This window comes from Pteropus vampyrus, unplaced genomic scaffold (genome assembly GCF_000151845.1).
Source record: "Pteropus vampyrus isolate Shadow unplaced genomic scaffold, Pvam_2.0 Scaffold814, whole genome shotgun sequence".
NCBI lineage: Eukaryota > Metazoa > Chordata > Mammalia > Chiroptera > Pteropodidae > Pteropus > Pteropus vampyrus.
Genome location: NW_011889595.1, coordinates 287,551 through 314,710, shown reverse-complemented (window position 1 = coordinate 314,710; position 27,160 = coordinate 287,551). Strand labels below are relative to the sequence as shown.

At 38.3% G+C, this 27,160-nt stretch overlaps 1 protein-coding gene across 2 annotated transcripts; it reads left to right on the top strand.

The window, feature by feature from the left end:
- Positions 1–15,897: 15,897 nt before the first annotated feature.
- On the top strand, positions 15,898–24,286 carry TM4SF1 (transmembrane 4 L six family member 1). Of its 2 annotated transcripts, none has more exons than XM_011385804.2 (5): positions 15,898–16,193; positions 17,620–17,709; positions 17,800–17,945; positions 20,264–20,455; positions 22,308–24,286. In XM_011385804.2, the coding sequence occupies exons 1-5, from the start codon at positions 16,017–16,019 to the stop codon at positions 22,399–22,401; spliced, it is 699 nt and encodes a 232-aa protein (XP_011384106.1). In that variant the 5' UTR covers positions 15,898–16,016; the 3' UTR covers positions 22,402–24,286. The 2 variants fall into 2 exon arrangements, with proteins under 2 accessions (XP_011384106.1, XP_011384105.1); XM_011385803.2 differs by having other exon boundaries at positions 15,901–16,193; positions 20,264–20,444; positions 22,295–24,286.
- The last annotated feature ends 2,874 nt before the right edge of the window (positions 24,287–27,160 follow it).

Here is a 27,160-nt window from a genome sequence, read left to right as displayed (position 1 = left end):
CAAAGATGAACATCTTTTCACATATTTGAGTCATTTTCTGTATGTTCATGTCCTTTGCTTATTGTCTCAGTGGTTTGTTAGCAGGTTTGTTGTGTGCTGCGGGGGCATCAATCATGGAGACTAATAGAAACAGCACCCCCTGCAGTTAGTAACAGGGATGCCCTGGCTGTTGGTCCCAGAGAAGGTTTCAATTGCTATTCATTGTATTTTTACCTCAGATTACTGTTTCTTTGAATCATTCAAGTAGATTAAAATAGAATCTAAAATCCTTAGACAACTAGTCTTATTTAGGTAACAGTATTGTCTAAGACAAAGTCTGGAAGAATTCACAACAAATTGATAACTGTAGTTATCTCTGGCAAGAGAAGTGTCACGGAAAGGGTATGAAAGAATTTTTCCTGTAACTTTTTTTCAACCACGCATTTATGTATTATTTGTATGTCATAAATAAATTAAAATAAGGAATACATATGATAAAATTCAAATAATACAGAGGGGTGTAAAAAGAACAGTAAAAGAATTCCTTTTTTTTCAACCTCCTCCCAACATAGGAATTTTCTTTTTAATTCCTGGAGATGCCTCTGTGCCCCCATATTGCGGTACTGAAAAACCTTTTCTCACTACAAATAACCAGGGCTTCTTAGAGAAATAACTGATTCCAAGTCTAGAGGACAGGAAATGTATGAGATGAGCCTGGCATGTCTTGTTATACCAGATAGCAAGGAAGCTACCAAAGACAACTAGGGCCATGACAAAAGGACTCAGGATCTAACTTGAAGAGGTTCTCGCTGACCAGAGAGAGAGCATCTTGAGCATCAGTAAGGATAATAACTTCAATGGCCTAAAGTACATTATGAACTACAGGGGTTCATAATGATATTAACTAAAATAAAAATTCATTGGCCACACTGGCAGGATAATGGGAAACCAACTCATTATTTTGACCATTGGAAGAATAATACAAGAAATCTCATATTTATCCTAACATTTTTATTCAATTTATACCATTGGGTCACAAATAATAGACAAGGAGAAAGTTTTCTTTTTAAAAAGTAGTCCACCAAAGTCAACATAGCATAGAGTATAGAGGTTTTATACATCTTCCCTTGCGATCACACTAAAATTGTGATGACACCACAGAGCAAACAGCAAGCAGAGTGGCCTGGGGTCTAGATGAACAGAGGCACTACAACCAGGAAGAGAAATAAAGAGGAGGCGAAGACACGAGGCTGCCCGGTTTCATGCAGGCTGAGTGAGACAGAGGCTACAGCAGCTGTAGCCATCAGGTGCAGACGTTCCTCTTAAAGGGGCTGTGACCATGATCAGAATTTCCCTGTGACGGACATGCTTGCTTTGAGCTACAGTGCTGTGGTGCTACTCAGGGGGCGCCAGGGATATACAGTAGGACACTGTCAGGCTTCAGGGTGAGGGCCGGAGGAAAGGCTTTCTCCTAGGCAGAAGTGCTGGCAGTATCCATTGTTCCTCTGTTGAGCTCTCCCCACTCCCAGTGTGGGGACACAGTGGCACCACAGCTGAGATGTCATCAAATTGGATAACAGAGGTCACTCTGCCCAGAGGATTCCCTGAAACTCCACCCCTTTCAACTTGTGACCCAACATAAGAGACATCCATTGGTGTCCTCGGCATGCCCTGTGCCCCTTGCTGAGCAGCTCCAAGCTCCGAACTGTTAGCAGCTGGCCTCAGGTTTTGGCATGGCCTCTTGAGGCAACTATAAGCATAGCATGGTGGTAGCCCTCTGTGGTTTGCTTGCTGACTCTTACCAGGAAGCTCTGGAGGGGCACAGGCTGGAGCTAAACTTGGTCTGTAGCTGGATCCCTATCAGGAAAGTGCTAAGGGACCCCACAGGACACCTATTAGTAGCCATGCTACTAAGGCCAGAAGACTTAAGAGCTTTACTTGGTATATAGAAATAGACACAGAAAGGCAGCCAAAATGGGGAGACAAAGAAGCATGTCTCACATGGAAGAACAGAATAGAGTTCCAGAAAAAGATCTAAACAAAGTGGAGTCAAGCAATCTTACAGATTCAGAGTTCAAAATACTGGTTATAAAGATGCTCAGTGAACTTAGGGGAAGAGTAGAGAAATTCAGTGAGAATTTTAACAAAGAGATAGAAAACATAAAAATGGAGATGGAAAACATAAAAGGGAACCAGTCAGAAATAAAGAAGACAGAATCTGAGATGAAGAGTATACAAGAGGGAATCAACAGAATGGACGATGCGAAGAATCGAATCGCCAATATAGAAGATGGGGTAGTGGAAGACACCCAAGCAAAATGGCGATGAGAAAAAAGAATCCAAAAAATGAAGATCATTTAAGAAGCCTATGAGACAACATCAAGTATGACAACATTTGAATCATAGGGGCACTGGAAGAAGAGTGAGATCAAGGAGTTGAAAACCTATTTGAAGGAATAATGATGGAAAACTTTCCTAACTTAGTGAAGAAAATAGATGTACAACCCCAGGAAGCACAGAGAGTCCCTCAAAAAGATGAACCCAAAGAGGCACACACCAAGACACATCATAATTCAAATACCAAAGGTTAAAGACAAAGAGAGAATTTTACAAGTAGCAAGAGAAAAGCAGCTAGTTACCTACAAGGGAGCTCCCATAAGACTGGCAGGTGATTTCTCAAAAGAAAGTTTGCAGAACAAATGGGCTTGGCACATAATATTCATAGTGACAAAAACCCAGGATCTACAACCAAGACTACTTTATCTAGAGAAGCTATCATTCAGAGTAGAAGGATAAAGAGCTTCCCAGACAAGAAAAAGCTAAAGGAGTTCATCACCGCCAAGCCAGTATTACAGGAAATGTTGGTGGGACTTCTTTAAAAAGAAAAAAAAAAATATGTATCAAAAATATGAATGAAAAATGGCAATAACTACATATCTGTCAACAAGTACTTCAAATGAAAAAGAATCAAGTGCTTCAATCAAAAGATAGGGTGGCTCGATGGTTAAGAAAACAAAACCCTGACATATGCTGCCTATAAGAGACTCACTTCAGATTAAAAGACACACATAAAAGTAAAGGGATGGAAAAAGATATTACATGATGGAACTAGAAGGTGTTGTGCTGAATTAAGAAAGACAAATGCCATATGATTTCACATACATGAGGAATCTAAAGAACAAAATAAACAACAACAATAACAACAATGACAATGAAATGGAAACAGACTCATAGATACAGAGAATATTTTGAGAGTCACCAGATGGGAAGGGGGTTAGGAGGGTTGGTGAAAAAGGACAAAGGGATTAAGAAGTAACAAATGTATAGTTACAAAATAGTCATGGAGATATAAAGTATAGTATAAGGAATATAGTCAATAATATTGTAATGAATATGTATGGGGCAGAAGGGTACTAGATTTACTGAGATCACTCCGAGAATTATATAGATCTCTAATCATTATGCTGTACACCTGAAACTAATATAATATTGTATGCCAACTATAATTGAAAAAATTAAAAATATTATATAAAATGTAGCCCAATTACTAAGTAAAGATGTAATGATGGAACATACTATTTTATAACTCCTAATAAATTATTTATCTAGGCATTGATCATTAACAGTTGTGAGCATCACCAGAAGAGAAACAACCAGACCTTAGCCCCCAAATGAAAGAACACTATCCCATGTAAAAAAAATTGTCTTTCTCTAAAAAACTTAATTTAATATAAAAGACCTGAATCTCATAAAGTCCCCAGGTCTAACTATGGAAATATAGATGAACATGTTAAACAATATGGGTTTCCAGACTGTGGAAAACTTCCTTCGACAAAAGAAAGCAGAAAAGAAGGAAATAAAAATGGGGGAGGGGAACCTTCAGAAACATATTAACCAATAACATGCAGACCTTATTTAGTTCTAGATTCAAATATACAAACCGTATAAACAAAGCAAAACAATTTTTATGACATTTATAAGACAGTTGGAAATTTGAACATTGGAAACATATGTAATGCTATTAAGAAATAATTGTTACTAATTTATAATATTTTACATAGTGTTATGATGCTTATGTTTTTAGAAGAAGCATTGTCTTTTAAAGATACTGAAAACTTACAGGTAAAATAACATAACTTTTAGAATATTCTTCAAATATATGGAAGAGGGAGAGTAGTTAAGTTTTCCATGTAGCAAGATTGGCCATAGATAATAGTGGAGCTGGGTAAGGGGATCTGTGGAGGACTAATATTATACCATTCTGTCTAATTTTGTATATGTTTAAAAAATTCAAAATAAACAAAATTACTAAAGATATTTTTTTCCCCAGATGAAGGCAATGTAGCATGAAAGGGACTGAGAAATATCTCATTTCTGTTAGGTTCTATGTTATTTTTAAAAAAATAAGAATTGTGATATTTACATTCTTTATGGATCAGAAATGTTTCTGTCTGTATTCCATAGAAAGGAACAGCTATGTAGTCAGGCAGGCTAGTGTTCAGGAGATAGGCTGATGGGTTTGGAGAAAGTATATGCTGAAGATCAGCTTACCTAGGAAACAGACTCAGGGTAGAGATTAGCTTGCAGAAGGTTTCTTAGGGAGTGCTCTTAAGATTATCACCTATGAGGTGAGGGGAATGAGAAAAACAGGACTGGGCAAGAGAAATTGGCCTATGATGCAGTTATAGCAGGCACCTCAGCCAATCCCACAAGGAGCTCTGGAGCTAGGGTGGCCCTTTCGCATTGTCCCAGTTGAAGCAAAGCAGCTTATTTCTCCTCCTCAGTCATTAGACATGGGCTGTCTTCAGGAAGGGCCATTTCTGGTGTAAGGCAGCTTCCAAAAGCTGAGAGTGATTCCCAGAGTGAACCTCAGCTGTGGATGGCTAAAGTGCCCAGCACACTGTCAGCAAATGGGAGACTGAGGGCCTCAGACCTGAAGGGGATCAGGGCAGTGCCCCATAGAGTCCACCATATGTCACCACACCAATGTTACGGCACACCAATCCGGAGATTATTCCTCCTAGATGCATAATGTGTAAGAATTAGTCCCAAAGGGCAAGTCTTTACAACAAAATTCCTGACAACACACTAAACCCATATAAAGTGATAAAAGATTTTGTATCTTTCACACTCTTTATACCTATGTGACACCTATACCTACTGTGAGTATCTTATATAACACTGGTCCCCAAGTCCCTCGGGGTTTCCAAAAAGGTAATAGCACTCTTTGAATTATTTCTAATACAATTTTAAGGTGAACTCTAGCATTAAAATTTTTATTTTTATTTTGAAATAATTTCATATTTACTGAAAAGTTGCAAGAAAAGTCCCAAATACTCCTATATAATCTTTATCTAGATTCACCAATTGTTAATATTTTGACATAGATACTTTATTATTTTCTTGTATAATCACCACAAAATGATTAAGATCAAGAAATTCAATATTTCTGCAATGTTATGATCTAATCCATAGTTCATATTCAAATTTCGCCAACTGTTCCTACACTGTCCTTAATAGCAATGTTTTCCCCTTTGGTCCAGGCTCCAATCCAAGATCATACCTTACATTTAATTAAGATGTGTCCTTAGTCACCTTCAATCAAGACTATTACCCCAGTCTTTCCTTAGTTTCATCACCTCAACACATTTGAAAATTGCAAGCATCTTTGGCAGAAGTATTGTAGAAGTGACGGTATTCGTTTTCTATACTGCACTATAAAGTACCACAAATTTAGTAGCTTAAAACAACACACATTCATTATTTCATAGTTTCTTTGGGTCAGGACTTTGGGCACAGTTTAGCTGAGTGCTCTATGAGGCTGCAATCAAGGTGCAAACAAGGGCTGAGATCTCATCTCATAGCTTTACTGAGGAAAGAACTGCTTCTGAACTCAGTCAGTTATTGGCAGGATTTATTTCCTTGTGGTTGTAGAACTCATGCTTCTTCAAAGTCATCAAAGAGAGTAAGACTCTAGAGTGAATCTGCTAGCAAGATGGAGCCTTATACAAAGTAAGATAATCACAGAATGACATCCTTATATTGTTTATAAGAAAGTCACAGATCCTGCTCACACTCATGATGAGGAGGTTATTCAAGGACATGAAGAGCAGGAGGCAAGACTATGGAGGAGGGGCATATTAAAAACAGTGATGCTGTGTCCTCCTTGCATCCTATCAGGTGGTTCACAATATCCATCAGTCTCACTACTGGTGATGTTAGCTTGAATCACTTGATTAAAGTGGTGTCCACCAGTCTTCTCCAGTTACTCTTCTCTCCTTTGTAAATAATAAGAATATGTAGGAGATATGTACTTTCAGCAATGTCATATTCCATTTTCATCAAACTTTTAATTAATAGCTCTATGAACTTGTGAATTCCTATTTATTTGACAAGCTATAATCCATTACTAATGCTCAAATTATTCCAGATTTGGCCTGTTAAAAGCCCTTTAAAGCTGGCCCCTGTGTCCTTTTAACAAGGACCAATTATTCCCTAAACACTTCCTTTCTGGATATACTTTCTGGATATACTACATATATATATGTGTGTGTGTGTGTGTGTGTGTATATATATATATATAATATGTATATATATATTTCTGTAATTATGATGTTTTGACGTTTAAAAACTTTTCTGGCTGGAGAGACTACTTACTTATCCTAGGCTGGCTAGCCAGTTCTTTGAGATAACAAAGCCCCAGCCAGGAGCATGCCTTTGATATACAGACTAACCAATCCAGATCCTGACCCCTCTCTATCTGGCTCATGACCCCAGGAGGCAATATTCCTGTTTTAATCATCCCAGGGCCAGGTGACTAGGGATCATCCCTATAATTTAGAGTTCTCTGAAATTATCTGAACTAGCCAATCCTAAATTATTTACCTTGCCTTGCCTTGCCTATCCCTTAAAACTCCTATAAAGGTGGTCTAGGCTCTCTCCTTACCCCTGCCCCTTCTGCCTCCTGACCACTCTGTCTTTTTCCTGTGGCCCTGAATGGTATGCTGTGCTTCTGTTTCTAGGACTGTGAGTATAATACATTTTGTTTTATATTTAAGCTTCTCCTGCGTCACCTGATTGACCATCACCTAAAAAAACACAAAACACTGGCACAAATTATTCCAGAACTATGTTGTATTTTTCTTGCTTCAGCCCTAGAGAATCAGCCATTTCTCATGAGAGTTTTGGTTCCTTTTATTGGAGAATAATATTTAGAAACCAATATTTGTGTATTTTACTTATAACAGTATTAACACTTATGGCAATACCTGTTCTCATCTGATCAAGCCCCCTGGGTTGGAATCAATTTGATTGTGGGCTCTGGATCCAGACTGCTTGAATTCAAATCCTGGACACTGTGAACAAGCTGTAAGGCCTTGGGAGAGTCACTTATAACTTAATTGCCTGTGTGATGCTATTTAGTAGTAGTGCCTACCTTAAAAAGTGGTTGTGAGAATTTAGTAGGATTTACACGTGAAATTCTTAGACTAATGCCTGGCACACAGTAATCGCTTAGTAAATATTTTAATGAATGAACCTTATATTGATCAGAAGCTCTACCAGAAGAATGAAAATGAGAGGAAAACCCTGACCCACATTCTTTTCAGAAAATAAATAAAAAGTGGATTTGTCAGAGATCTTCATCCTCTTGTGAGAATATTTTTCTTTAAGAATTTCCTATAATAATTGTTAAATTGTCTTTAATATACTGTAACAAGCTGGAAGACATCCCTGTAAAATGTCATATATGTGAATCCAGGAAAAACAAATACTTCCTACTCATTTATATTCATGTTCTTCCTTCATCATCATCAAAAAAAAAAAAAAAAAGAAAGAAAAAAAAAGAAAAAAAGAAAAGAAAAGAAAAAGTGAAAGAAAGAAAGGAACCACATAAGCCTGGTACCAAATCATAGTCACAGATTTGATTCTGTGTCTGAGACTCTGTTTCCTAAAAACATCAAGTCATCACAGAGGACACCAAGACCATTGAGAAGACAGTTAGAAAAGCGAAAGAAGAAGAACAAGGCCCTATGATCATTCTCCTCAGTGTTCTCACTAGGGGGCGTGAGAACTGCCAGAAATTGCATCTGCAAAACAAGATGCAACACAAAGCAAGGAGTCCAATCCTAAACATGTTTCTAATAATATCTTCTCAGCAACTGACATCTCTATCTTAATCCTGATTTAATTACTTATAGGAACAGCCATCCTGAACAGTCTCACTGGAGAAGCTAATTTGGCTCCTATAAGGCAAGGAGTAAATGCATTAGAAATATTCTCATTAGAGAAATATTCTCTAATTTTTATATTTCAAGTTGGTCTTTCAGTCCCTTTGTAATTCCTGCTCAAGTTTTCCTCACTTTCTAGGTCTGAAAAAGTAATTTCCAAATCACTGTGAGGGCATTGTTGTAAAATCATGTTTCTGTAGAATCTTTTAGTCATTTGAAACAGGGCAGGCTAACATTTCAACTTGAAAATGGAATGGATTTCCCATCAAGGTTCCCATTGTACATGATTATGTTTTTGTTACCTAACACAATAAAGGGAGTTATCACTAAATGATTCAGTAAGTTAGAATACCAACTCCCTCTCTGGAAAGGAAATCTGGAGAGGCATGGTGTTTATATTAGATGCTAGGATAACGCTTACTTGCAGATTTACAGTTCTCTGGCATCAATGTCAAACAGAAACTATGAACAGGAAGGTAAGAAGTAGGGTCAATCGTCCACCTTGGTCAGAACCAAGCCTTGTAGCAACCCAAATTTGTCGTATTTCCCTGTGCTCGTTCTCTCTCTCTCTCTCTCTCTCTCTCTCTCTCTCACACACACACACACACACACACACACACACACACACACACCCCAAGTCTCAACTGCTCCACTGCTATACTGTTGTTCTTGGTAAAATTCCCTAGGGCAAAATCAACAGCAACAGTTTTCAGCTCTTTCAGTATCAGTGGGAAATTTGCCATGTTGGAATTCGACTGATAGTCACAAAAACCAGTTTGACTGAGAGCGGGGAGACCATGAGGTCTAGGTGGAATATTAGCTCACCAACTTGGAATGATTACTTGGAGAATGCTCACATTGCCTCTTATTTATGATTCTAAGTCAATCTAAGTCTCTGAGAGTGCTGAAGTCATAGAAATGACTAAACAAATGTACAGGAAAATTTTTTATTCAAAACTCAACTACCGATAAAAACCTCCTCTGCAACCAGGGATCCCTGGAAAGTGGTTCCTAAAAATCAGCTCTGAGCCAACTGCACTCATTTCTCATCTTCAATTTTCAACTAATAGAAGCCCCACTGGGCTGAATTTTAAATGGCATGAAAGTAGGAGGGGAAGAATTTCACCCCAACCTTCCTGGAAAAAAGGCAAGCATATTTTTTATGATCAAAGACCAGGTGGGGAATCCTTTTACCCAATAGACTGGGTAAAGCAAATGAAAATAGGCTTTATGATTTCTCTTCTACACTGAACCTAGGAAAAAATAAATTGTTTTATAAAACTTTTAATAGTGCACATATCTTCTCTATTGTCAGTTCTATTTTGTTGCAATAAACCAAGTTTACTGACTATCAGTCATAACCTTAGTACTGTGCTGTCCACCAGAGTTTTGACCATTTAACCTTTCATATTGGTGGAATGTCTTCTCATTTGAAAACACCAGGTTAACTTTAAAATCATTTACCTAATTAAAGTAGAACTCAAATGATTAATGTCTTGGACTTATTTTATTCAGAAATGCCAAATAAAAAGTCCTTAAATCTGTTCAATGTTTTTCACTGGAGAGGGTGTTAAGAAGTGTTATAAACAAACCAGTATTGTGAAGCATGAGCATCTGAGCCAGCAAGAGACCTGAGTAAGAGGAATCCACAGTATGTCATCAGCCTTGGGACTTTAGCCTGCATACTTAACCCATAAAAGCCTGTTTCCTCACTGGGAAACAGCTCCATACAGGAGAGCTATAAATTTCAATTGCAACATGGGAGGAACTGGCACGTGTCTATTGTACACACTACTTCATTGACCTTCCATTTTTCCCCTAAATGTACAGAAACTAGGTAACAACTTTTATTATCCCTTACAAAGGCAGCTGATATCTGGAGAAATAAAAGAGAACCACAAAGAAAATTGTGTGGTTGACTAGGTTCAAGATACACAAACAATGAATTCATCACTTTTAATTTTTTAGGGTTTGTTTTTGTTTTAAATTAATCTGTGGCTTTTCTTCTGAACTGAAATTAACTTCTCCAGACTTTAGTGGCCTCAAATACAAAACTAGAATTTTGGACCACATCCATCAGTGGATTTCAGCTCTGGCTGTGTATAAAATCACTTGGAGAGCTTTCTTAAAATGCAAATTCCTGGCCCCAACTGTTTTTCTTCTTGGGCTGAATCAGTGTGTGTGGTTTTAGAGACCTGCAGGCCATTCTCCATTGAAACTCAGATGGCGTTTGGAGCCCTCCACATCACATGCCAGGGTCTATCACAAAACCCAAGGAAATGATACTTAGACAAAAAACAAGAGTCCTTCTCCCTTAAAGTATTTGTGCATTGGTTGTCATAAGCATGTTCTAGAAGCCCTCAGCTCACTCATCCCACAAAAGGGCAGGTCAGATCTTCCAAGTAGTCAGCCTCCAGGATAAGACAGCCAGTCACCCACCGTGAGCTTTAGACCATGGAGCAGGAGTCCCAGGAGCTGCCTTCTCTGACAATGTCAATAAGGTCTGGCAGATACCCTGGCTGCAGGTAAGATGGCTTACCACTTCTCCCTCCGCCTCCCTTTTACTGTGGTTGTATGCTGTGATTATAGCTTCAAATGAAGGACAGCTCCCGGCTTCTCCGCTTGATCCTGCACTCACCTCTTCTTGAAAATGACTGCTCCTCCATCTACATGGTTTCAGAGATGGCTCCCAGAAGCCAGGTTTATTCAGGCCTCATAAGAATGGGTACATGTCTCTCTCATTCAATGCAATTCTTTTTCCTCAGAATCTGGGTTTAGGATGAGTCTCTTGAACAGATAAAATGTAAACTTGGGAAGTGTCAGTAGCAATATTTTTTTGTATATTCTGCATTAAGAAAAATGAAGCTCTAGATAGAAGAGTCAAAGAAGCAAGATGGAGAGTGTGGAGGACTTTCTGGTTCCCTTCCTCCATGAGTCACATTATCCCATCTGCATCCCTACATTTGGTGTTCATAATTAATGCTACTTTTGTTAAGGGGCAACTGGCTTCTGTTACTTATAATCAAAGAAACTCTAATGAGAATGGTTACTATGCGTGAATCATTATATTTTTCAGTGTTCAAATGAACGAGAAACCAGTGCTTTCCCAAGAAAGAAGGCAAAATAGATGTGGAAGAAAGCAACCAGGAGGCAGAATATCTGAGTTCAAAGCCTTCTGTTGGAACCCCACAACCACATACAGAGACTGTTGACATTAGTTCTTAAAGGTAACTAAATTCTGTTGCTCACTAGCTACATGATATTGGGAAGAGTTTTTAACCTTCTAGGTTTAATTCTAAAATGACCACAAAAATTCTGTGAAGGGATGGAAGCCAGACCATTGATTCTATTGAGGTTTCTCCAACAATATAGCCTAAACTTATATGTTAAACTCAGTATTATCAAAACGAATTTTCCCTGAAATTATTCTCGAAGCCATGTTCTGTACAGCGCATGATAGGAAAGCGAACCATAAGAAGCACATACCAGCTGCTAATGTAAGTGATAGGTAAAACTGAAAATTTTCAAATTTAAGTGCCAATTTTGCCTCTTTTCACAAGACATTTTGGCTTTTCTTAAAAGCAAATAACCTTAAAACCGAACATACTCAACTCTCCAATTATTTGAAGAAAATTTAGCAAATATTTATTGAAAGCCAAATAAATGCCTGGCACCATGCTAGCTATCGTGTCCTCACAGATAACTTGCTCTGTGGGACCTCAGTTGAGCTGGACAGCTGATGAGGTTGCACATTAGTGCCTCATGGTCTGGTTGGTGCTTGATAGGAGTGTGTTCAAGGACAAAGTGGGGATGATAAGCAGGCTTGGGAGGCAGGCAAGGGTGTGATGGAAGGTGTGATGGAAAAAGTGATGAGTTTAGCCAATTAAACAAAAGCTGAATGGGGTGGACCAAGGTAGGAAGGAAGAATAGGACCTTCAGGCAGTGAGGCAGCATGCCCAAAACATAAGGTTGAGAACCAGTGTCCAGGGACTTGCCATTCTGTACTGAAGCAAAAACTACTTTTTCCAAAGATATTCATGGATAAAGGATGATTCAGAGGGAATAAGAGAAATAAAAATGAACTCTTACTACAACTGTGGGAACTCCAGTATTTAAAAATTTGTTACAAAAGATAATAAAGGGATCTAATGTATATTGGAGCAATGGAATCCCAGAGAAGTAGATATAATGAATCATAAATGGAAAAGAGACAACTTACCTGGGAGAGCGGGTTGATAAAAATAGTAAGTAATTAAAAGTAACATTTATCAAGTGACTGCTAAATGCCAGGCACTTCATGCTTTATGCACATTGACTCACTTCACCCATCACAACTCTGTGTAGGTTCTATTATTAACCAGTCACAGGAAGCCTTTTCCCTCACTTGCTTATTCCCTTTTCCTGTCCTTATCCCCATCTAAAACACAATGAATTTTTTTTATTTAGTATTATTTTTTTCTTGTCTTGCTACTTCTGATAGAATGGACTCTCTTTAAGGGCAGGGATTTTTGTTTGTTTTGTTTGTATCCCTAGCACTTAGAAAATATAGTAGGAGCTCAATAAATATTGGTGAACAAAAGAAAGTTGGAAACCGAGGTACAGAATGGTTTATAACTTGCCCCCACCAAATATCCAGGCAGTGGCAGGACCTGAGAGCAATCATGTGAACAGCTAAGAGAGCTTTTAGTGAGATGGTGGTCTCACAGAGAGCCATAATAGAACTGAGGGTGGAGGGGCTGGAGCATCAGCCTCGTAAGAGTAGGCTTAAAAATTAATTGAGTCATTTACTTACTCATTAAACTAGTCAGCAAATATTTACTTAGCACCTACTATGTGCCAAGCATTGTTCCAGGCACTGGAGAAACAGTGGCATAAAAGGCAGAAAGGGTCCTGCACACAGAGCGGAGGGGAGACAGATACCAGAAAAGGAAACAAATAAATACACAGAATCATTCCAGGGATGATAAATTCTGGGATGCTAATAGAACAGGGTGATGTGATGAAGAGTAACTGCAGGGGAGGGTGTGCAGCATTGTTAGATGTGGCCCTTGGAGAGGGCTTCTTTGAGGAGATGGATGAGCAGATTCCTGCAGCATGAAGCAAAAAGAGAATATAAGACTCAGAACAAAGAAGATGGGAAGGCCAAAGCAGGGGGAAGGCCAGGAGTGTGTATTGGATTGTGGAATGAAACTCGGAAAGTGTCTATGGAGATGGCAGCTCTGCACAGGAAACAGAGTTCACAGCCAAGGCCATCTGTTGGACAAAGTCGGCCAGGACCAGAGTCAACTGACTAAAGAAATTGTTCAGGAAACCATAACTGGTCCGAAACCAGGATCCCAAACCAAAAATACCGCTGCTTTAGGTGACCAGCTAAAGGGTAGAAGCCGAGGGTGCCATATAGAATAACAGGAGGGCGGGCCAAGTCATACTACAAGTGAATTCGGACTCAAGCCTGAAAGTGCCTTACACTGAATTGCAATGTGTCCCCCACAATTTGTGCACACAAATTGTATGTCTGGCTAGAGCTGAGGAGATGAGAGTGGCTTCAGAGAACATCTAATACAAATAATACTTACTTGGGCTGTGAACAGGCCAGTGATCCCCAAGCCTGAACTAACATAAGATTCACTGGAGTGTTTGTGAAAAATGCAGATGACTGGGCCTCATTCCCCCAAATTCCCTTTCATGATGTTGAAAATGGGACCAGGAATCTACATCTGTGATGCAAGTGGTCTCCAGCAGGCCACATCTTGAGAAATATGGAAAAGGATTCACCAATGGGCTATAGGGAGTGCGTGAACTCCTGGGAATGGAATAAAAAAGTATGAGTGTTTGCATACATGTACTTTTTTTTCCTAGGAAGAGGGTCCATATCATTACAAGACTCTCAACAACTTGAGAGCCACTGATCTAGGCCTGCCTCTTGTCTTACAGAATAGGAAGCAGAGTCCCAGGAATGTAATTGAGTCGACAGATCCACACACTAGAAGACGGCAGAATTGGGCTGTCTCTCCAGGCTTTCTTCTTGTCAAGCCCCTTACTCTCTTCTCCCACTGTACTGACTATTGGGGTGGAGAAGAGAAGGAGGAAGGGGATTGAGCACTTTGGGGAAAAGTCATCAAAGGCTCACTCTCCCTATTTTGGCCCTAGGTGGGATAGATCAGCAGAGTGGAGGATTAGGATGAGGACCCAGTCATTCACCTGTACTGCCACCCCAAGCCCTGACACCTGTGGAATCCTGCCTCCAGTAGGACTTATAGCCAGGACAGAGGGCACACATGCCCTTTTTGTTGGATGTAGTGGTGATGGAGTGGTGCACTTGTGAAGATCTGCCTCCTTATGCCTGAGCAGGTGGGCAGTTCCAGGCTTTCCTGCTTACACTCGGTTTTCCATCTGCCTATCTCCTCAGGCCAGTCTGGATCGTGGCCTCACTTCTGGTAGTATGCTCAGATCGTGCTTCCTCTTGGGTCTTCCTTTCATTCTGGATTCTATGTCACTAACCCCAGGGGGCTCCTCAAATTTAGTATGTGTCTTGCTCTTTAGTTTTGGCCCAAATTCTTCAGACTCTGGCCTCAGCCTGAACTTCTGAATTTACTAGCCTTGTTCCTCTTCCTCTTCTGAACTAACAACTCTCAGACTTGGCCTTTGGCTCTTTTCTGTCTTCACTATTCTGTCCCGGTGATAAGGCCCATTCAGTCCTGGCCCAACCTGGCCATCTTGTCCTCTTACCACCTTCTATTCAAATCTAAACTGATTCAGAATTCGACCTCTCCTTCTGTAAGATAACCACATAAGAAAGTTGGTCTAATACCCTTTCTCTGCCTTTACGTCCTTGTCCCTTGATCAATGACTTGTGACTCTCTCAAACATTCCATGTTCTCTCAATCTTGTTTCCCGACTTTGCTTGCCAAGTCTCTTTCTCGCCTATTTCTTTTTCTTTTTCTTCCAGTTCTTGCAATCCTTCTCCCGTACTTTAGACCTCCCTTGGTCCTCCCTGGCACCACTTTGCTTGACAGCAGAACTCAGGAATAAAAAGGTGCCTGAGTCCTTTCTGTTGACTAATGCCACCTTTGTTTTGGTGCCAGATTTGTTTTCGAGGCAGATGTCCAGGAAGGCTGGGCAGTAGGCTCAGTCCTGCAGAGCACACCATAGGCAGAGGAAAGAAATCTGCTTTGTAATTTTCTCAACAGCCTTCTCAAATCTGTGGGCGATGGCTCAGATACCTTGCCCTTAACAGACAAGGAAATGAGCTCAGAGCTCAGGAGATTGGCCTCAGGTCCTGAATTAAGTCAGTGCAGAGTGGAAATGAACACAGAGCCCTCAGACTGAAAGCTGTCCAAATAGCCGCATGGAGTAGGATCACAGCCCACTGTCTTTCAGAGCCTCAATTAGGGCTGTCGCTCTGTGGACACTTGATAGTTACTGGTAAGTTGTTTTAGACTTTCCTGATGATTCTTTTTCCTGTAAAGGAGCTGCACAGTGAATTCCTTGTTGAAGACTAATAATTTTCTCTCTTGCCTATGACTGAGGCTGTTTCTCACGTCCTGGTTTCACTTGTCCCAAGGATTGAAGGGCGGGACATTCCCCTTTACTTCCCCCCACCCCATCTGGAGCCTGCAATCAGGACCAATGAAAGCAAAGTACCTCATCCACCCAGTGACTAAGACCTCAGAGTATTTAAAAGGTTGCAGGAATGGGCTGTAAATTGCTTTTGCTTTTTTGCAGACAGGCATACTCTCATCTGATTTGGGCCATCACTGAGCTGCAGATTGAAGCGGGGGAAAATAAGCTCCCAGACTCCCTGCTACCATGTGCTACGACAAATGTGCACGATGCATCGGGCATTCCTTGGTGTGGCTCGCCATCCTCTGCATTGTAGCTAACATTTTGCTTTATTTTCCCAATGGAGAAACAAGGTATGCCTCTGAAGACCACCTCAGCCGGTTTGTGTGGTTCTTTTCTGGCATTGTAGGAGGGGGCTTGCTGGTAAGTTGTTCAAAATTATTACAACCTTAAAAAATTTTCTCCTGGTAAATGTGTTGTTTTCATGGAAAGTTTTCTATAATGCATATTTCCAGATCCAGTGATTTTTGTTCATTCTTCTTTTGAAAGCAGATTATACAAAAGTTGAGATAGATATAGTGTATTAATTTTATTAGATGTCGTTTTACAAAATCTTCTTTCAGTTAAAAGTGAGCTACCTTTTTGCTAAACTCTCTTACTTTACAACTAGAAACAGACACTAGTTTTTAAATCAGATTGGAGAAACCGGCATTTCTAGTCCTGGAGCCAGCAATCATTTAACATTTGCTCTGGGGAACTAGAGGAGTCGTCTGGGTCTCAGACTAGATTAACAGAGTTTTGGATTCAAAATTTCTGCTCTTTGTTTTCAGCCATCTGCAACAGAAAAAAAATAATAAATTATGAATGCATTGCTATTTAGAAAGAACTATAAATTTTCTCCTTTATGTAATCCTGGGGTGTGGTGTCTAGGAAAAATCCTACAGTTAGCAGCAGACCAGTGTATGAAGCTAGTAGTGGAATGTGTTGTTTTTTCCAAGGTTTGTTTTTAATTGAAGTGAGAAAAATTTGCCTGCCAACTTTGGAGCTGAAAATATTAGCTTTAACCACAGCCTGGAAAGAATGTGGACAAATTTGAGTTTGCTACTTTAATGTGCTGGGATTGAGAATTTTAAAGAGAAGTTTTCTTAAATTGCTAATAATGTACAAAATAGTTTTGTTAGTCAAATAAAGGATATTAAAACATCCAAACTTGATACACTAATTGTGGTTCTTTAAATCTGTTTTGAATTTAAGCATTACTATCATTTTAAAATAATCATTTGTCCTTAATATAATATTACACTGTTTAAACTTCTTTTGATCTCAAACTCAAAGTATTTCTTACTTAAAGAGCTGTTATGAAGCTACAACCATTCAATCATATCTTCAAATAAGCAGTTCACATTTATTATACAGAGCTTTCATCTCTCCCATTTACAAAAATGTTTCAGTTATTCTATTAAAGACTGTTGGTATCTTCAGTTTTACAATGAAAAACAAATGAGATTTCAAGACAAAGTCTAACAGCTCCAAAACAGCATTTGTAGCTAGGACTATGTTAGGAATTCTTGCGGCGTAAACGAACACATTCATAGGTTACTATTTTGGCCCTCCCATACTACAGCTTCACCATAAAAAATGTTTTGACACTTTACATGAAAACAAGTAGACGTTACATTTAGATTTTTTTTTTCTCTTCATATTTTTACACTATTTGAGATACTTGATTAGTGTAATCCAAAACCGGTCAACATCGTCAGAAAGAAATATATTTTATCAAGGATGCTTAACCTGACCCTTATGGACTTGGGGAAAGACAATGACTTTAATTTGCTTGTTTTCTAACTAGATATTCCTGCCAGCATTTGTCTTCATTGGGCTGGAACAGGGCGACTGCTGTGGCTGCTGCGGCCACGAAAACTGTGGCAAAAGATGTGTGGTAGGTACTCCCGTTCTGGTGGTGAAAATGGTTTCTACGACGTCAGTGCCACACTCTGTGGCTCACTTCTGGTGTTTCTCCTTTTCCTAGATGCTTTCTTCTGTGCTGGTTGCTCTCATTGGAATTGCAGGATCTGGCTACTGCGTCATCGTGGCAGCCCTGGGCTTAGCGGAAGGACCAATATGTCTGGATTCCTCCAACCAATGGAACTATACCTTTGCCAACACGGAGGGGCAGTAAGTAATTGTTCCTTAACAGACCACACGTTCTTATCCACCACAAATGTAGTGGCAAACCTATCAAACTAAAAAGACATCAGTCATCTGTTCTTCCATCCACTCTGCTAGGTTTATTGGTATGGGCTCGGATACCACTCAGGCAACAAGTGTCTGAAGATAATGCTCAGTCTCTGACCTGGAGAAGCTCTAAGGACTTTTTAATGGAGCCACTGATTGAGTCTTCCAGTTCCACTGTTGCTTCTATTTTAAAGATGAGTAAAAGAGACACAGAGAGATGAAGTAACTTATTCAAATTCACATTGCCAGGACATGCAGTCAGGACTTGGACTCAAGCAGCCTGGCTGTAGAATTTGTGCTCACATATAATATGTACACTATTTCTGAACAGTGTGCTGATTTTACTATTTTGAGACAATATTATGGAATCTTTATATGCATGATAACTTTGTGAATTTAATTAAAGCCTAGGGAACATACTACCTTCCCCCACACACTTACATAGAACATAATAACTATGTACAATGCACCCTTTATATATAGCACCCAGTGCTACATAAGACAGTTTTATTCACGACTTTAATATCAGGATAATTTAAAACGTTCCGTTGTTTTATGTTGATACTTATTTCTTATCTGTATTGAGAAAAGAACAGAAGTAGATGATAGAAACTGATGTACATAATAACAAACAAAATGACATCCTTCTTTAAATTTCGAAAGATTTAGTTATGAAATTCATGAGTATACATAATATGAATAATGAATTTGAATTGCCCTTATATTATGAGGAATTTTTGTCTCTCATGAATTTTTGTATAGCATATAGTGAGGTCATAGGTTGAGTATGAAATTAGATAACCCTGAGTTTGATCCTAGCTCTGCATGTAGTCTCTGAGAAACCAGGAAAACGTGAACTGAATTTTCTACAGTTTTCAGTTACTTCATCTGTAAAATAAAGCCAACGGCAGTTGTCAGGAGGATTAATGAGATACTACATGTAAAATATTTGTCATAGAAGTTGACACACTGTGAGTACTGCCACTGTTAGCTGTTAATATGATGCACTAGCTTACAATGAGTACGGCCCAATGGTAGCCTCCATAGTTGAAACTGGTTATTCATGTATGCGTAGACATACAAAACTGCTGCACACAACTATCTCTTAAAAAAAGTCATGACTAATGTATCTGGAATTCAAGGAGAGGTGATAGTATCACTAAATGTTTTTTATAGCTGTTTGACTATACACCCCTTCATGATCCACCCCAGCTTCTACAAGAAACCTTCCTCTGTCTTTCCTCATTTCAACCTGTCCAGAGATTGCAATAAGGTGACTAACTAATGGTGACAAGCTAGTAATTAGTTATTCAATAACCAAGTAAGCCAAAGAATTTTTCTACATTGTGTTCTGAAATTACAGAGTTTTATTTCAGTGACATACAGAAAGACAGGGCCAGAAGAACAGAATTTTTTGTAATCAAAATTGAACTAATTAGCTCCATGAAACATTCCAAAGTTATTTCTCGAATTCCCTTTTGTTCTGTTGTGGTAGGAAGAAATGATAAGGGAAGAATTACACCATACCTCTTTGTGGAATTAAGTTAATCCTAGATTTTCCCACAGGATTAAATACTATTTTATTAAGAATTCAAATACTCTATGATGTAGCAAAAGTTGAAACTCTGGGAGAGGAGTGAGAGAATTTTTCAGATTGTAAGAATATCCAGATATTTAGAAAGTCATTTCACAAAGTGATTTTGGATTGTATGTGTCATTTAATTACTTTTAAAATGTGTTGATACCTACTATGTGCCAGATACTGGTCTAGGTGTTGGATAAATAATGATGAAAAGTCTGGTAGTTATTTCATGGAGCTCAGACTTATGGAAAAGATACAAAAGTAGGTATTCTCCCTGAACTAGGTTAGATGTCCTTCTTCTGTGGTCCTTTCACACTTAGTCTACTTGATTAGTACACTTGTTGCATTGAGATTGCCAATTGTCTCTCCTCTTAAGCTGTGCTTTCTAAGACAGAGCTCATTCCTGAGTTCATTATTGTATCCCTAACCCTGGCTGGATGTCTAACTAACACTGAGTGCTCAACACTCTTTGTTGAATTTTATGTTTATCATTGCAACAAGATCTGGGCTAAATTCTCATTTTGTGTAATGACTTGGATTGAAAGAATTTGATATAGGTCACTGAATTGATTCATTCCTTTTTTTTCTGAATGACAAAAGCACCACACAAAAAGTAGCTTATGAGACATCCCATTAGATATGGTCGTGTGTCAGAAATTTCTCTTTGTATCCACAGATACCTTCTGGATAGATCCACATGGTCCCAGTGCGTTGAACCCAAGCATGTTGTGGAATGGAATGCCTCTCTGTTTTCTATCCTCTTGGCACTTGGTGGAATTGAATTCATCTTGTGTCTTATTCAAGTAATAAATGGAGTGCTTGGAGGCATATGTGGCTACTGCTGTACTCATCATCAGGTAAGAACCTCTGTGAAGATGTCTTAGCTTGGCCCTCGTGTATTCAATTACCATAATGCACTAATGTTTTCACCTTAGAGAAAGAGGCCAAATCAAACATTGCTCAGTCTACCAAAATTTATTTCTACATGGTCTTTGTGGCAAAGCATTTAATGCATTCAGTTTTGTTCTCAATAATAAATTTCCTTGAATGTCACAGTTACTGAGTTATCTTGTTTCTTTGTAGTTGGCTCTGTGAATACAGGAAACTGCCATCCACAAATTGCCCCATTTAGGAGTTAACCTACTGCTCCTTTCATTACCCTTGCTCTGGCTGCAGACACTAAAGAAATGTCCTCTCTTTGCTTCTCTCGTGTTCCCAACTAGTATTCACAAATAATAGCCAACATTCATTGCACTAGGTACTGTGCTAAACTCATATTTCAGATGAGACTATGACTCAGAGGTTAAGCAATATGTCTAAAATCACCTAATCAGGAAGTAACAGGCTTCAAATCCTGGGTCATTTTATGCCACAGCACTGCTCTTAACCTGTATGCAACATTTGCTATTCTGTTGGGTTTCCTACAATTTCTTCCTAATAAGGAGTCAAAAATACCCAAATAGCTAAACGTAGAGAATCGCTAATAGCCTTTCGATAGCAGCTTATGAAAAGCCTTTCACTGTGAAAGAAAACCAGGAAGCACTTGTTTCCTGGGGATATGATTTCAGAGAGAAATATGCATTTGTTAGTAGTGGGGAAAGTTTTTGTTTCTAAAATCTCCTAAAAAACATATTATTGAATTGATGGAAGTCCAGCTTTGCTCCAATTTTGGGGGGTTTGTTTTATGTCTTATTCTGTAGAACAAGATTAAGAAACAGAAACTAAGTTAATTTATATTTTCCTAACCATTTACTTCTCTGGTCCAAGTGTTCTTAACTTTCTTTTAAAATAAGACTAAACCTAATGAACACCATTGTTATCATAAAAATCTTTTCTAAACAAATGGAAACTTTCTATAATTTTTGAGGAGAAGTTAAATAAAAACTTAGTTGTTCTTATCAGGCAAGTACAACAAGATTAATAATTTCCTTGGGAGCTCGCCAAATTAAAAAAAAAAAAGGAGTGGGAAACCTTTAATATGAAGTTGTTTCCAGGCAGTACGGGTGGGGAGAGGCAGAGAAGAATCCTCTTGGGATTACTATAATATAACCTATCTTTAACCTTGAACTTCAGACAAGGCAGAGTTTAAATTAGATGAGGCCTGACTGGACTTTAGTGTGCATGTATTTTGGGTACAGGCAAAACATGTCAATGACCAAAGTTGTTGTAGTGGTTTAGCAGAGTGACACTCTCCTCTCGGAGAGTAAATAGTTTCACTGGATTTGCCATCTGAGTCACAGCAGGGATGGCTTCTTCTCAAACACTGCAGTACAGATCCATTAACTTTGTTTATAAGACAAAAGTGACTTTCAAAGGGCAAGGTTTTTAGTATAGATGAGTCAAGTGTGTAACTTGGTAGCATTTAATTGGAATGCCCACTTCTGTGTGAAACTCCCACAGCATTATCTCTTAAATCCCTAAGATTAAAAACCTACCCCAAACATGTTCAAAGCCAACCCAGCATTGTTAAGCTACAGTTTCCATGGCTCCTTTCTGCAGCTTTTACTCAGAGAGGACAACGGGTCTGTCTGGTTTGTTTAGGAAACATTTCGTGAGCATTGTCTAAGCTCTCAGTGTTATTGGCCAAAGCTCTGCTGAAGTTGAGATCAGTTATGTTTGCCTAAAACAGGAATTTAAAAAGACTGAAATGTCATCATTGTTTGTTTAGCCTGATAGTAACCTAATGCGTATTTCATTTTCTTTACAGCAATATGACTGTTAAAATCAACCACCCCAAGACAGAACCACAACCTTCCTTTATTTCATTGTAATTTATATATTTTACTTGTATTAATTTGTAAAACTTTGTACTAGTGTATTATACATCTCATATTCTACTTTTATAAATGTGTGTAAAGACTGGCATCTTCACATTATTTCAGTGTTTGAACTTAGCAAACATTTTTTAAGGAATGAGAAAATAAACTATACTGTGGAGATAATTTACAGATTGAGTGAAGTTCTTCAGTATACCTGAGGTAAACTCTAGCTTGAGGTGATGTTTTTGAGAAATATTACAGAGATAAATATTACATTTCAATTACTATTATATATACATGTGCTTGTTTTTATTAAACGAAAGATTTCTAGTTGCTTTTTTTAAGACCACGAAGGAAAAAATCCTACAACTTGAAAAGATGTTCTTTTCTACTGTTTATATGGTGTTTCCCATTTATATGCTTGCAAAATCTCTAACATGCAGCCTCTTTGAACCATTTCACATTCTGAGAAGAGACAGAGCCTTGCCTAGAGCGGGAGGACTGGCTGAGAATGCTCCAGGCTAAATGAGTGAGTCAAAAAATGCAATGCTGCTCATTCTTAACATGTGGAAAGCTTTGTGTCCTTCAAAGACAAGCTTTAAGGATCATGTATTTAAAAATAAAAAGGTCTGGATGATTTTACAGGAAGAATGATGGGAAACAGAATAAAGCAGTTGATCAATATCATAAGAAAATGGGGGAAGGGTAAGAAGGTGAGGCAGGAGGACCAAAAGGAAATCCCCTCAACACTTGCTTGTTTATATACAACAAAATAAAGTATTCATTACCATTTTTTTCCTATTGTTTAGTCTCATTATCCTTTGTTTAAAATTCCTCCTTTTTCCTTCTTATTTTTTTTTTTCCAGGCTGCAAGTTGTTCAGCCTCTGTCTTCTGGTTTCTTTATCCCACTTTTTCTTCCTTCTCTTCTAGCTTCCTTTGCTATCCATTCATTGCTATTACTATGCCATTCCTTGGAATCATCATCTCAATTAGGTATCTTTCCTTTCTACTGGGTGCCGCAGGCATCAGGCTCCTGGTGAGGGTAACAGACATTTTCTTTCTTGTTTTTTATATCTGTTGTACAGAGTTGGGCTCTTTCAGATGACAAGATTCCCTGATCTATAGGAAATTGTCTTCGGAAATTTTCTGCTTTTAAAGTTGTCTGATGGTGGCCACCATAATGAGAAGGTATTTATTTCTAGATGTCATGCCTTCCTAACAAAAATATTTATGGTTGAATTTTAAGGAACACAGATGATCATTAACTAGAGGCTTTGATATGCTTGCTAAGTACAATAAGGTTGGTCAAAAGTCACAACATGAAGCAAAAAATTGAAATGAAATTCAGGACACAGAGATAGAATTGATTTTGTTCATATCTATATCTGTACAGGTGTTTATTTGCCTGGCCAACAGACAAGTTAATAAAGAAGTTTCTTGGCTGTTAGACAGCTAAGTTCCTCCTTTCCTAAAGAAGCCCTGTAGTGGTTTCCTGACTGGAGGGCTCTAATCTTTTCTGTGCCTCCGTCCCTCTGGCATTCTGGTGAGGCCTACAACACCTTTTAAGAATACTGTTTAAAAGCGCATAAAAGAAAGTACATAGGATTACAAAGTAAATCAATATATTGAAATATTTTATTAAAATATTTTTGAAAATTATAAGATAGTTGTCTTGATAGCCAGCTACATCACATCAGCCTGTGTAGTTAGGAAAACAGAGATCACATGTGATCTAGCAGTGGTCTAATGAGTGGGTCTAAGAACTACTGTACTTTTGCAACATGGTTACAATTGAAATGAAATTTTGAGTACTTGCAACAATTTTAATGTGATATGAAAATAACATGTAATTTTGTATTGTTGATCAAAGAATGATAAGTATTGCTGATACTACTGTGATTTGTTGCATGCAATCACAATAAAGGAAATACTAAATTTTCATTAGAGGGTAATAAAAATAATGACTTTTTTTCCCCATTCAAGTTTAACACCCAGTTCTCACAAATTCCCATCCATGGGCCTCTTGGGAGTTCTTGGGCACCAGGTTTTTAACCCCTGCAATAGAAGATCCCAAAAAAGGAGGCATAATGATCAGTTATAAGCACCTTGTTTTCCTAAATGTATTCTCAAAGGAAATGGCAATAATAATTATTAACCATAATAATAATAACAGCAACCATTTATTGAGTTCCTTCAATGTGTCAGTTACTGTACTTAGTTTCTACACATATTATTTCACTGAAACCTCTCAACAGTCCTAGAAGGTGGTGTTTGTTCTACATTTTATAGTCAAAGCTAGGAGAGGTGAAGTAATCTGCCCAAAGCCACACCTTTAACAAGTGAGATAACTATGATTCAAATCCAGTCAGTCTTACATGAAAACCCGGGCTTTTCCAGCTCCTCTCCTTGGCCCCTGCTACCTCCTCTGTCATCCTGCCAGGTGCTGAGATCTTATTTGTTCCAATATTGACTCAGCCTCTCCACGTAAGGGGCTTTGACAGGCCCCTGTGACCCTCAGTCATCCTCACCCCAGAGCCTAAATTTGAGTGACTCAGAGTTTCCCCTGGTTTGTAAATTCTTTAATAATAGACATCGCTGTTACCCAGAGGAAATAGCTTATACAATTAAATTTTATCTTAGTTTATTTATATTTATGGATCATACTCTGGGTCTGTAATATTCTAAAACCGTCATTTTGGCTGGAAATCCCCTCAGGGATACTAAAACAGCTCATTATCACTTGGCAACATAGAAACAAAAAAGTTCTCTAGAATCTGAATTGCACACACATGGACTCAATGTTAATAGTTCCCTCTGAGTGCCAATTTAACAGAGTGACCAAATTACAAATAACCAACCGCATAAAGGAAATTGCGTGAATTCAAATCTAAGAACATTGATGGAATGTTACTTTCACTACAATTTGTTTCTTATATGTGTGTGCATTGATTACATTCCCTCTGATGCTTACCCATGATGGGAACAGGTATGGGATTTGGTGCAACTTTTCAGAAAAGCAACCATCTCTAAAGTCTGAACATCCTTTTTAACCCAATATTTTTACTTTTAGAAATTTATTTTAAGAGAATCACCAAGAATGTTCAGGTTCCAGAAATAATTTGGGGAGTTTTGTTTATACTAAGAAAAATTACAAGAGCCTAAATGACAAGGAATGAATATCTCTGTATCTCTCTCTCTCTCTCTCTCTCTCTCTCTCTCTCTCTCTATCTATCTATCTATCTATCTATCTATCTATCTATCTATCTATATCATCTATCTATCTATCTATCTATCTATCTATCTATCTATCTATCTATCTATCTTTCTATCATCTATCTATCTGTGAACTAAAATGTAATTTTAATCAGAGTCTGAGTGGTTTTTGTCTTGATTAATTTTGCTTATCTAGTCTACTAAAGCTTCTATAATAAACACATATTATTTTTGGAAAGAAAAGAAAAATGAGAAAAGAAAGATATAGTGCTAAAATTGTTCAGGAAGTAGTCCATAGTCTTTAAGAGGAAACTCTCCAAATGTATGAGAAAACCATTGTTCTTGTTGGCGAACAGAGGAGTAATTCTACAGTCGTCATGGGAGAATAAACGTGCCTGCAGTTAGGTGGAGGGATGGGCCAGGTGAGGCAGGCAGTAACTACAAGCTAAAAAATATAATGAGGAAGCCAGAATTACCATTCTGTTCAAGAAATATAAGTTCATAATACAACTTAGTCTAGCTACTAAATAAGATTTTTATAAATATCAACTACATATGTTTTTCTATTTTGAAAATAAAAATCATGAAATTCCTTTACTTTGAGCATTGACCTTTATCAGGGTTTTTTGTAGCACAGCCTGAGTTTTCCTCATTTTACTTTTCTGAGACAAGAGGAGCATTGACAATGGCAGGGTACTTGGCCCAGTTTGTGAAGATGATCTAACTCATCTTAACAAATCCAGAAACTGAGTCACCCATCCCAGGCTAGTACGAAGTGTTCTTTCATCCCTTTTAACATGAAATATTTATGTGTGTACATGTCTTTGTCAATATGTATATTTATTTTAATTAGTGAGGTTAAAGAATCTTGTTAGGCCTTTTTGGAGGTAGATTTCATGTTAATTCCTGGAATCAATTGAGCAATCAATTAATTCTCTCTCTTTCAGGCCCACACACATACACATAGAATGGACACACGTACATACGCAACACATATACACATTTTTCCCTACTATACAGCAATTTAAAAGAACAAACTATTGCTATATGAGACAATTTGGGTGAATGGCACAAATAATAAGGATGGTAACCATCTGCACTGTCTCCTCCCCCAATTTTGGCACAATTCTAAATGCAATCTCAACTAATGTAGTTAAATCCTTAAAACTGAGAAAAGGGTGGTGAGTCTCTTAATGTACATCACATACTAAGCTTTTATAGGAGCGACACTGTAATAGTTCCCCAAGAGAGACAGTTTCAAGGTACCTATATTCATAAGTTGCATCCTGCAAGAAGACTGTGTCAAGCATTCCACTTGCTAATTCTCATCACACCCCTCTCTGTCATATGTGTACAAATATCACTGATTCATGTGCAAGGCTCAGGGCCAATTGCAATGGCTCAAGTCTCAGATACAGACAATGCCTAGAGGGTCTGAAAGCAAAACCAAGGTAGCCAGATGGTCTCCAAATACCTAACTCCATATTGTTTGAGACAACCCCTTGGCTAGAGCAGTGGTTCTAAAATTACAGTCAGCTCTCCAGATAATATGATGCCTATTAAATTTTTAACCTTTAAAAAAATATAAACCTTTTATTTA

Excerpts from the sequence above, each read along its gene's own strand:
- TM4SF1 (XM_011385804.2), top strand. The coding sequence starts at position 16,017 with ATGTGCTACGACAAATGTGCACGATGCATCGGGCATTCCTTGGTGTGG. Across the intron at positions 16,194-17,619 it reads TTGTAGGAGGGGGCTTGCTG|ATATTCCTGCCAGCATTTGT; the intron begins GTAAGTTGTTCA and ends TTTTCTAACTAG. Across the intron at positions 20,456-22,307 it reads CATCATCAGGTAAGAACCTC|AAAATCAACCACCCCAAGAC; the intron begins TGTGAAGATGTC and ends AATATGACTGTT.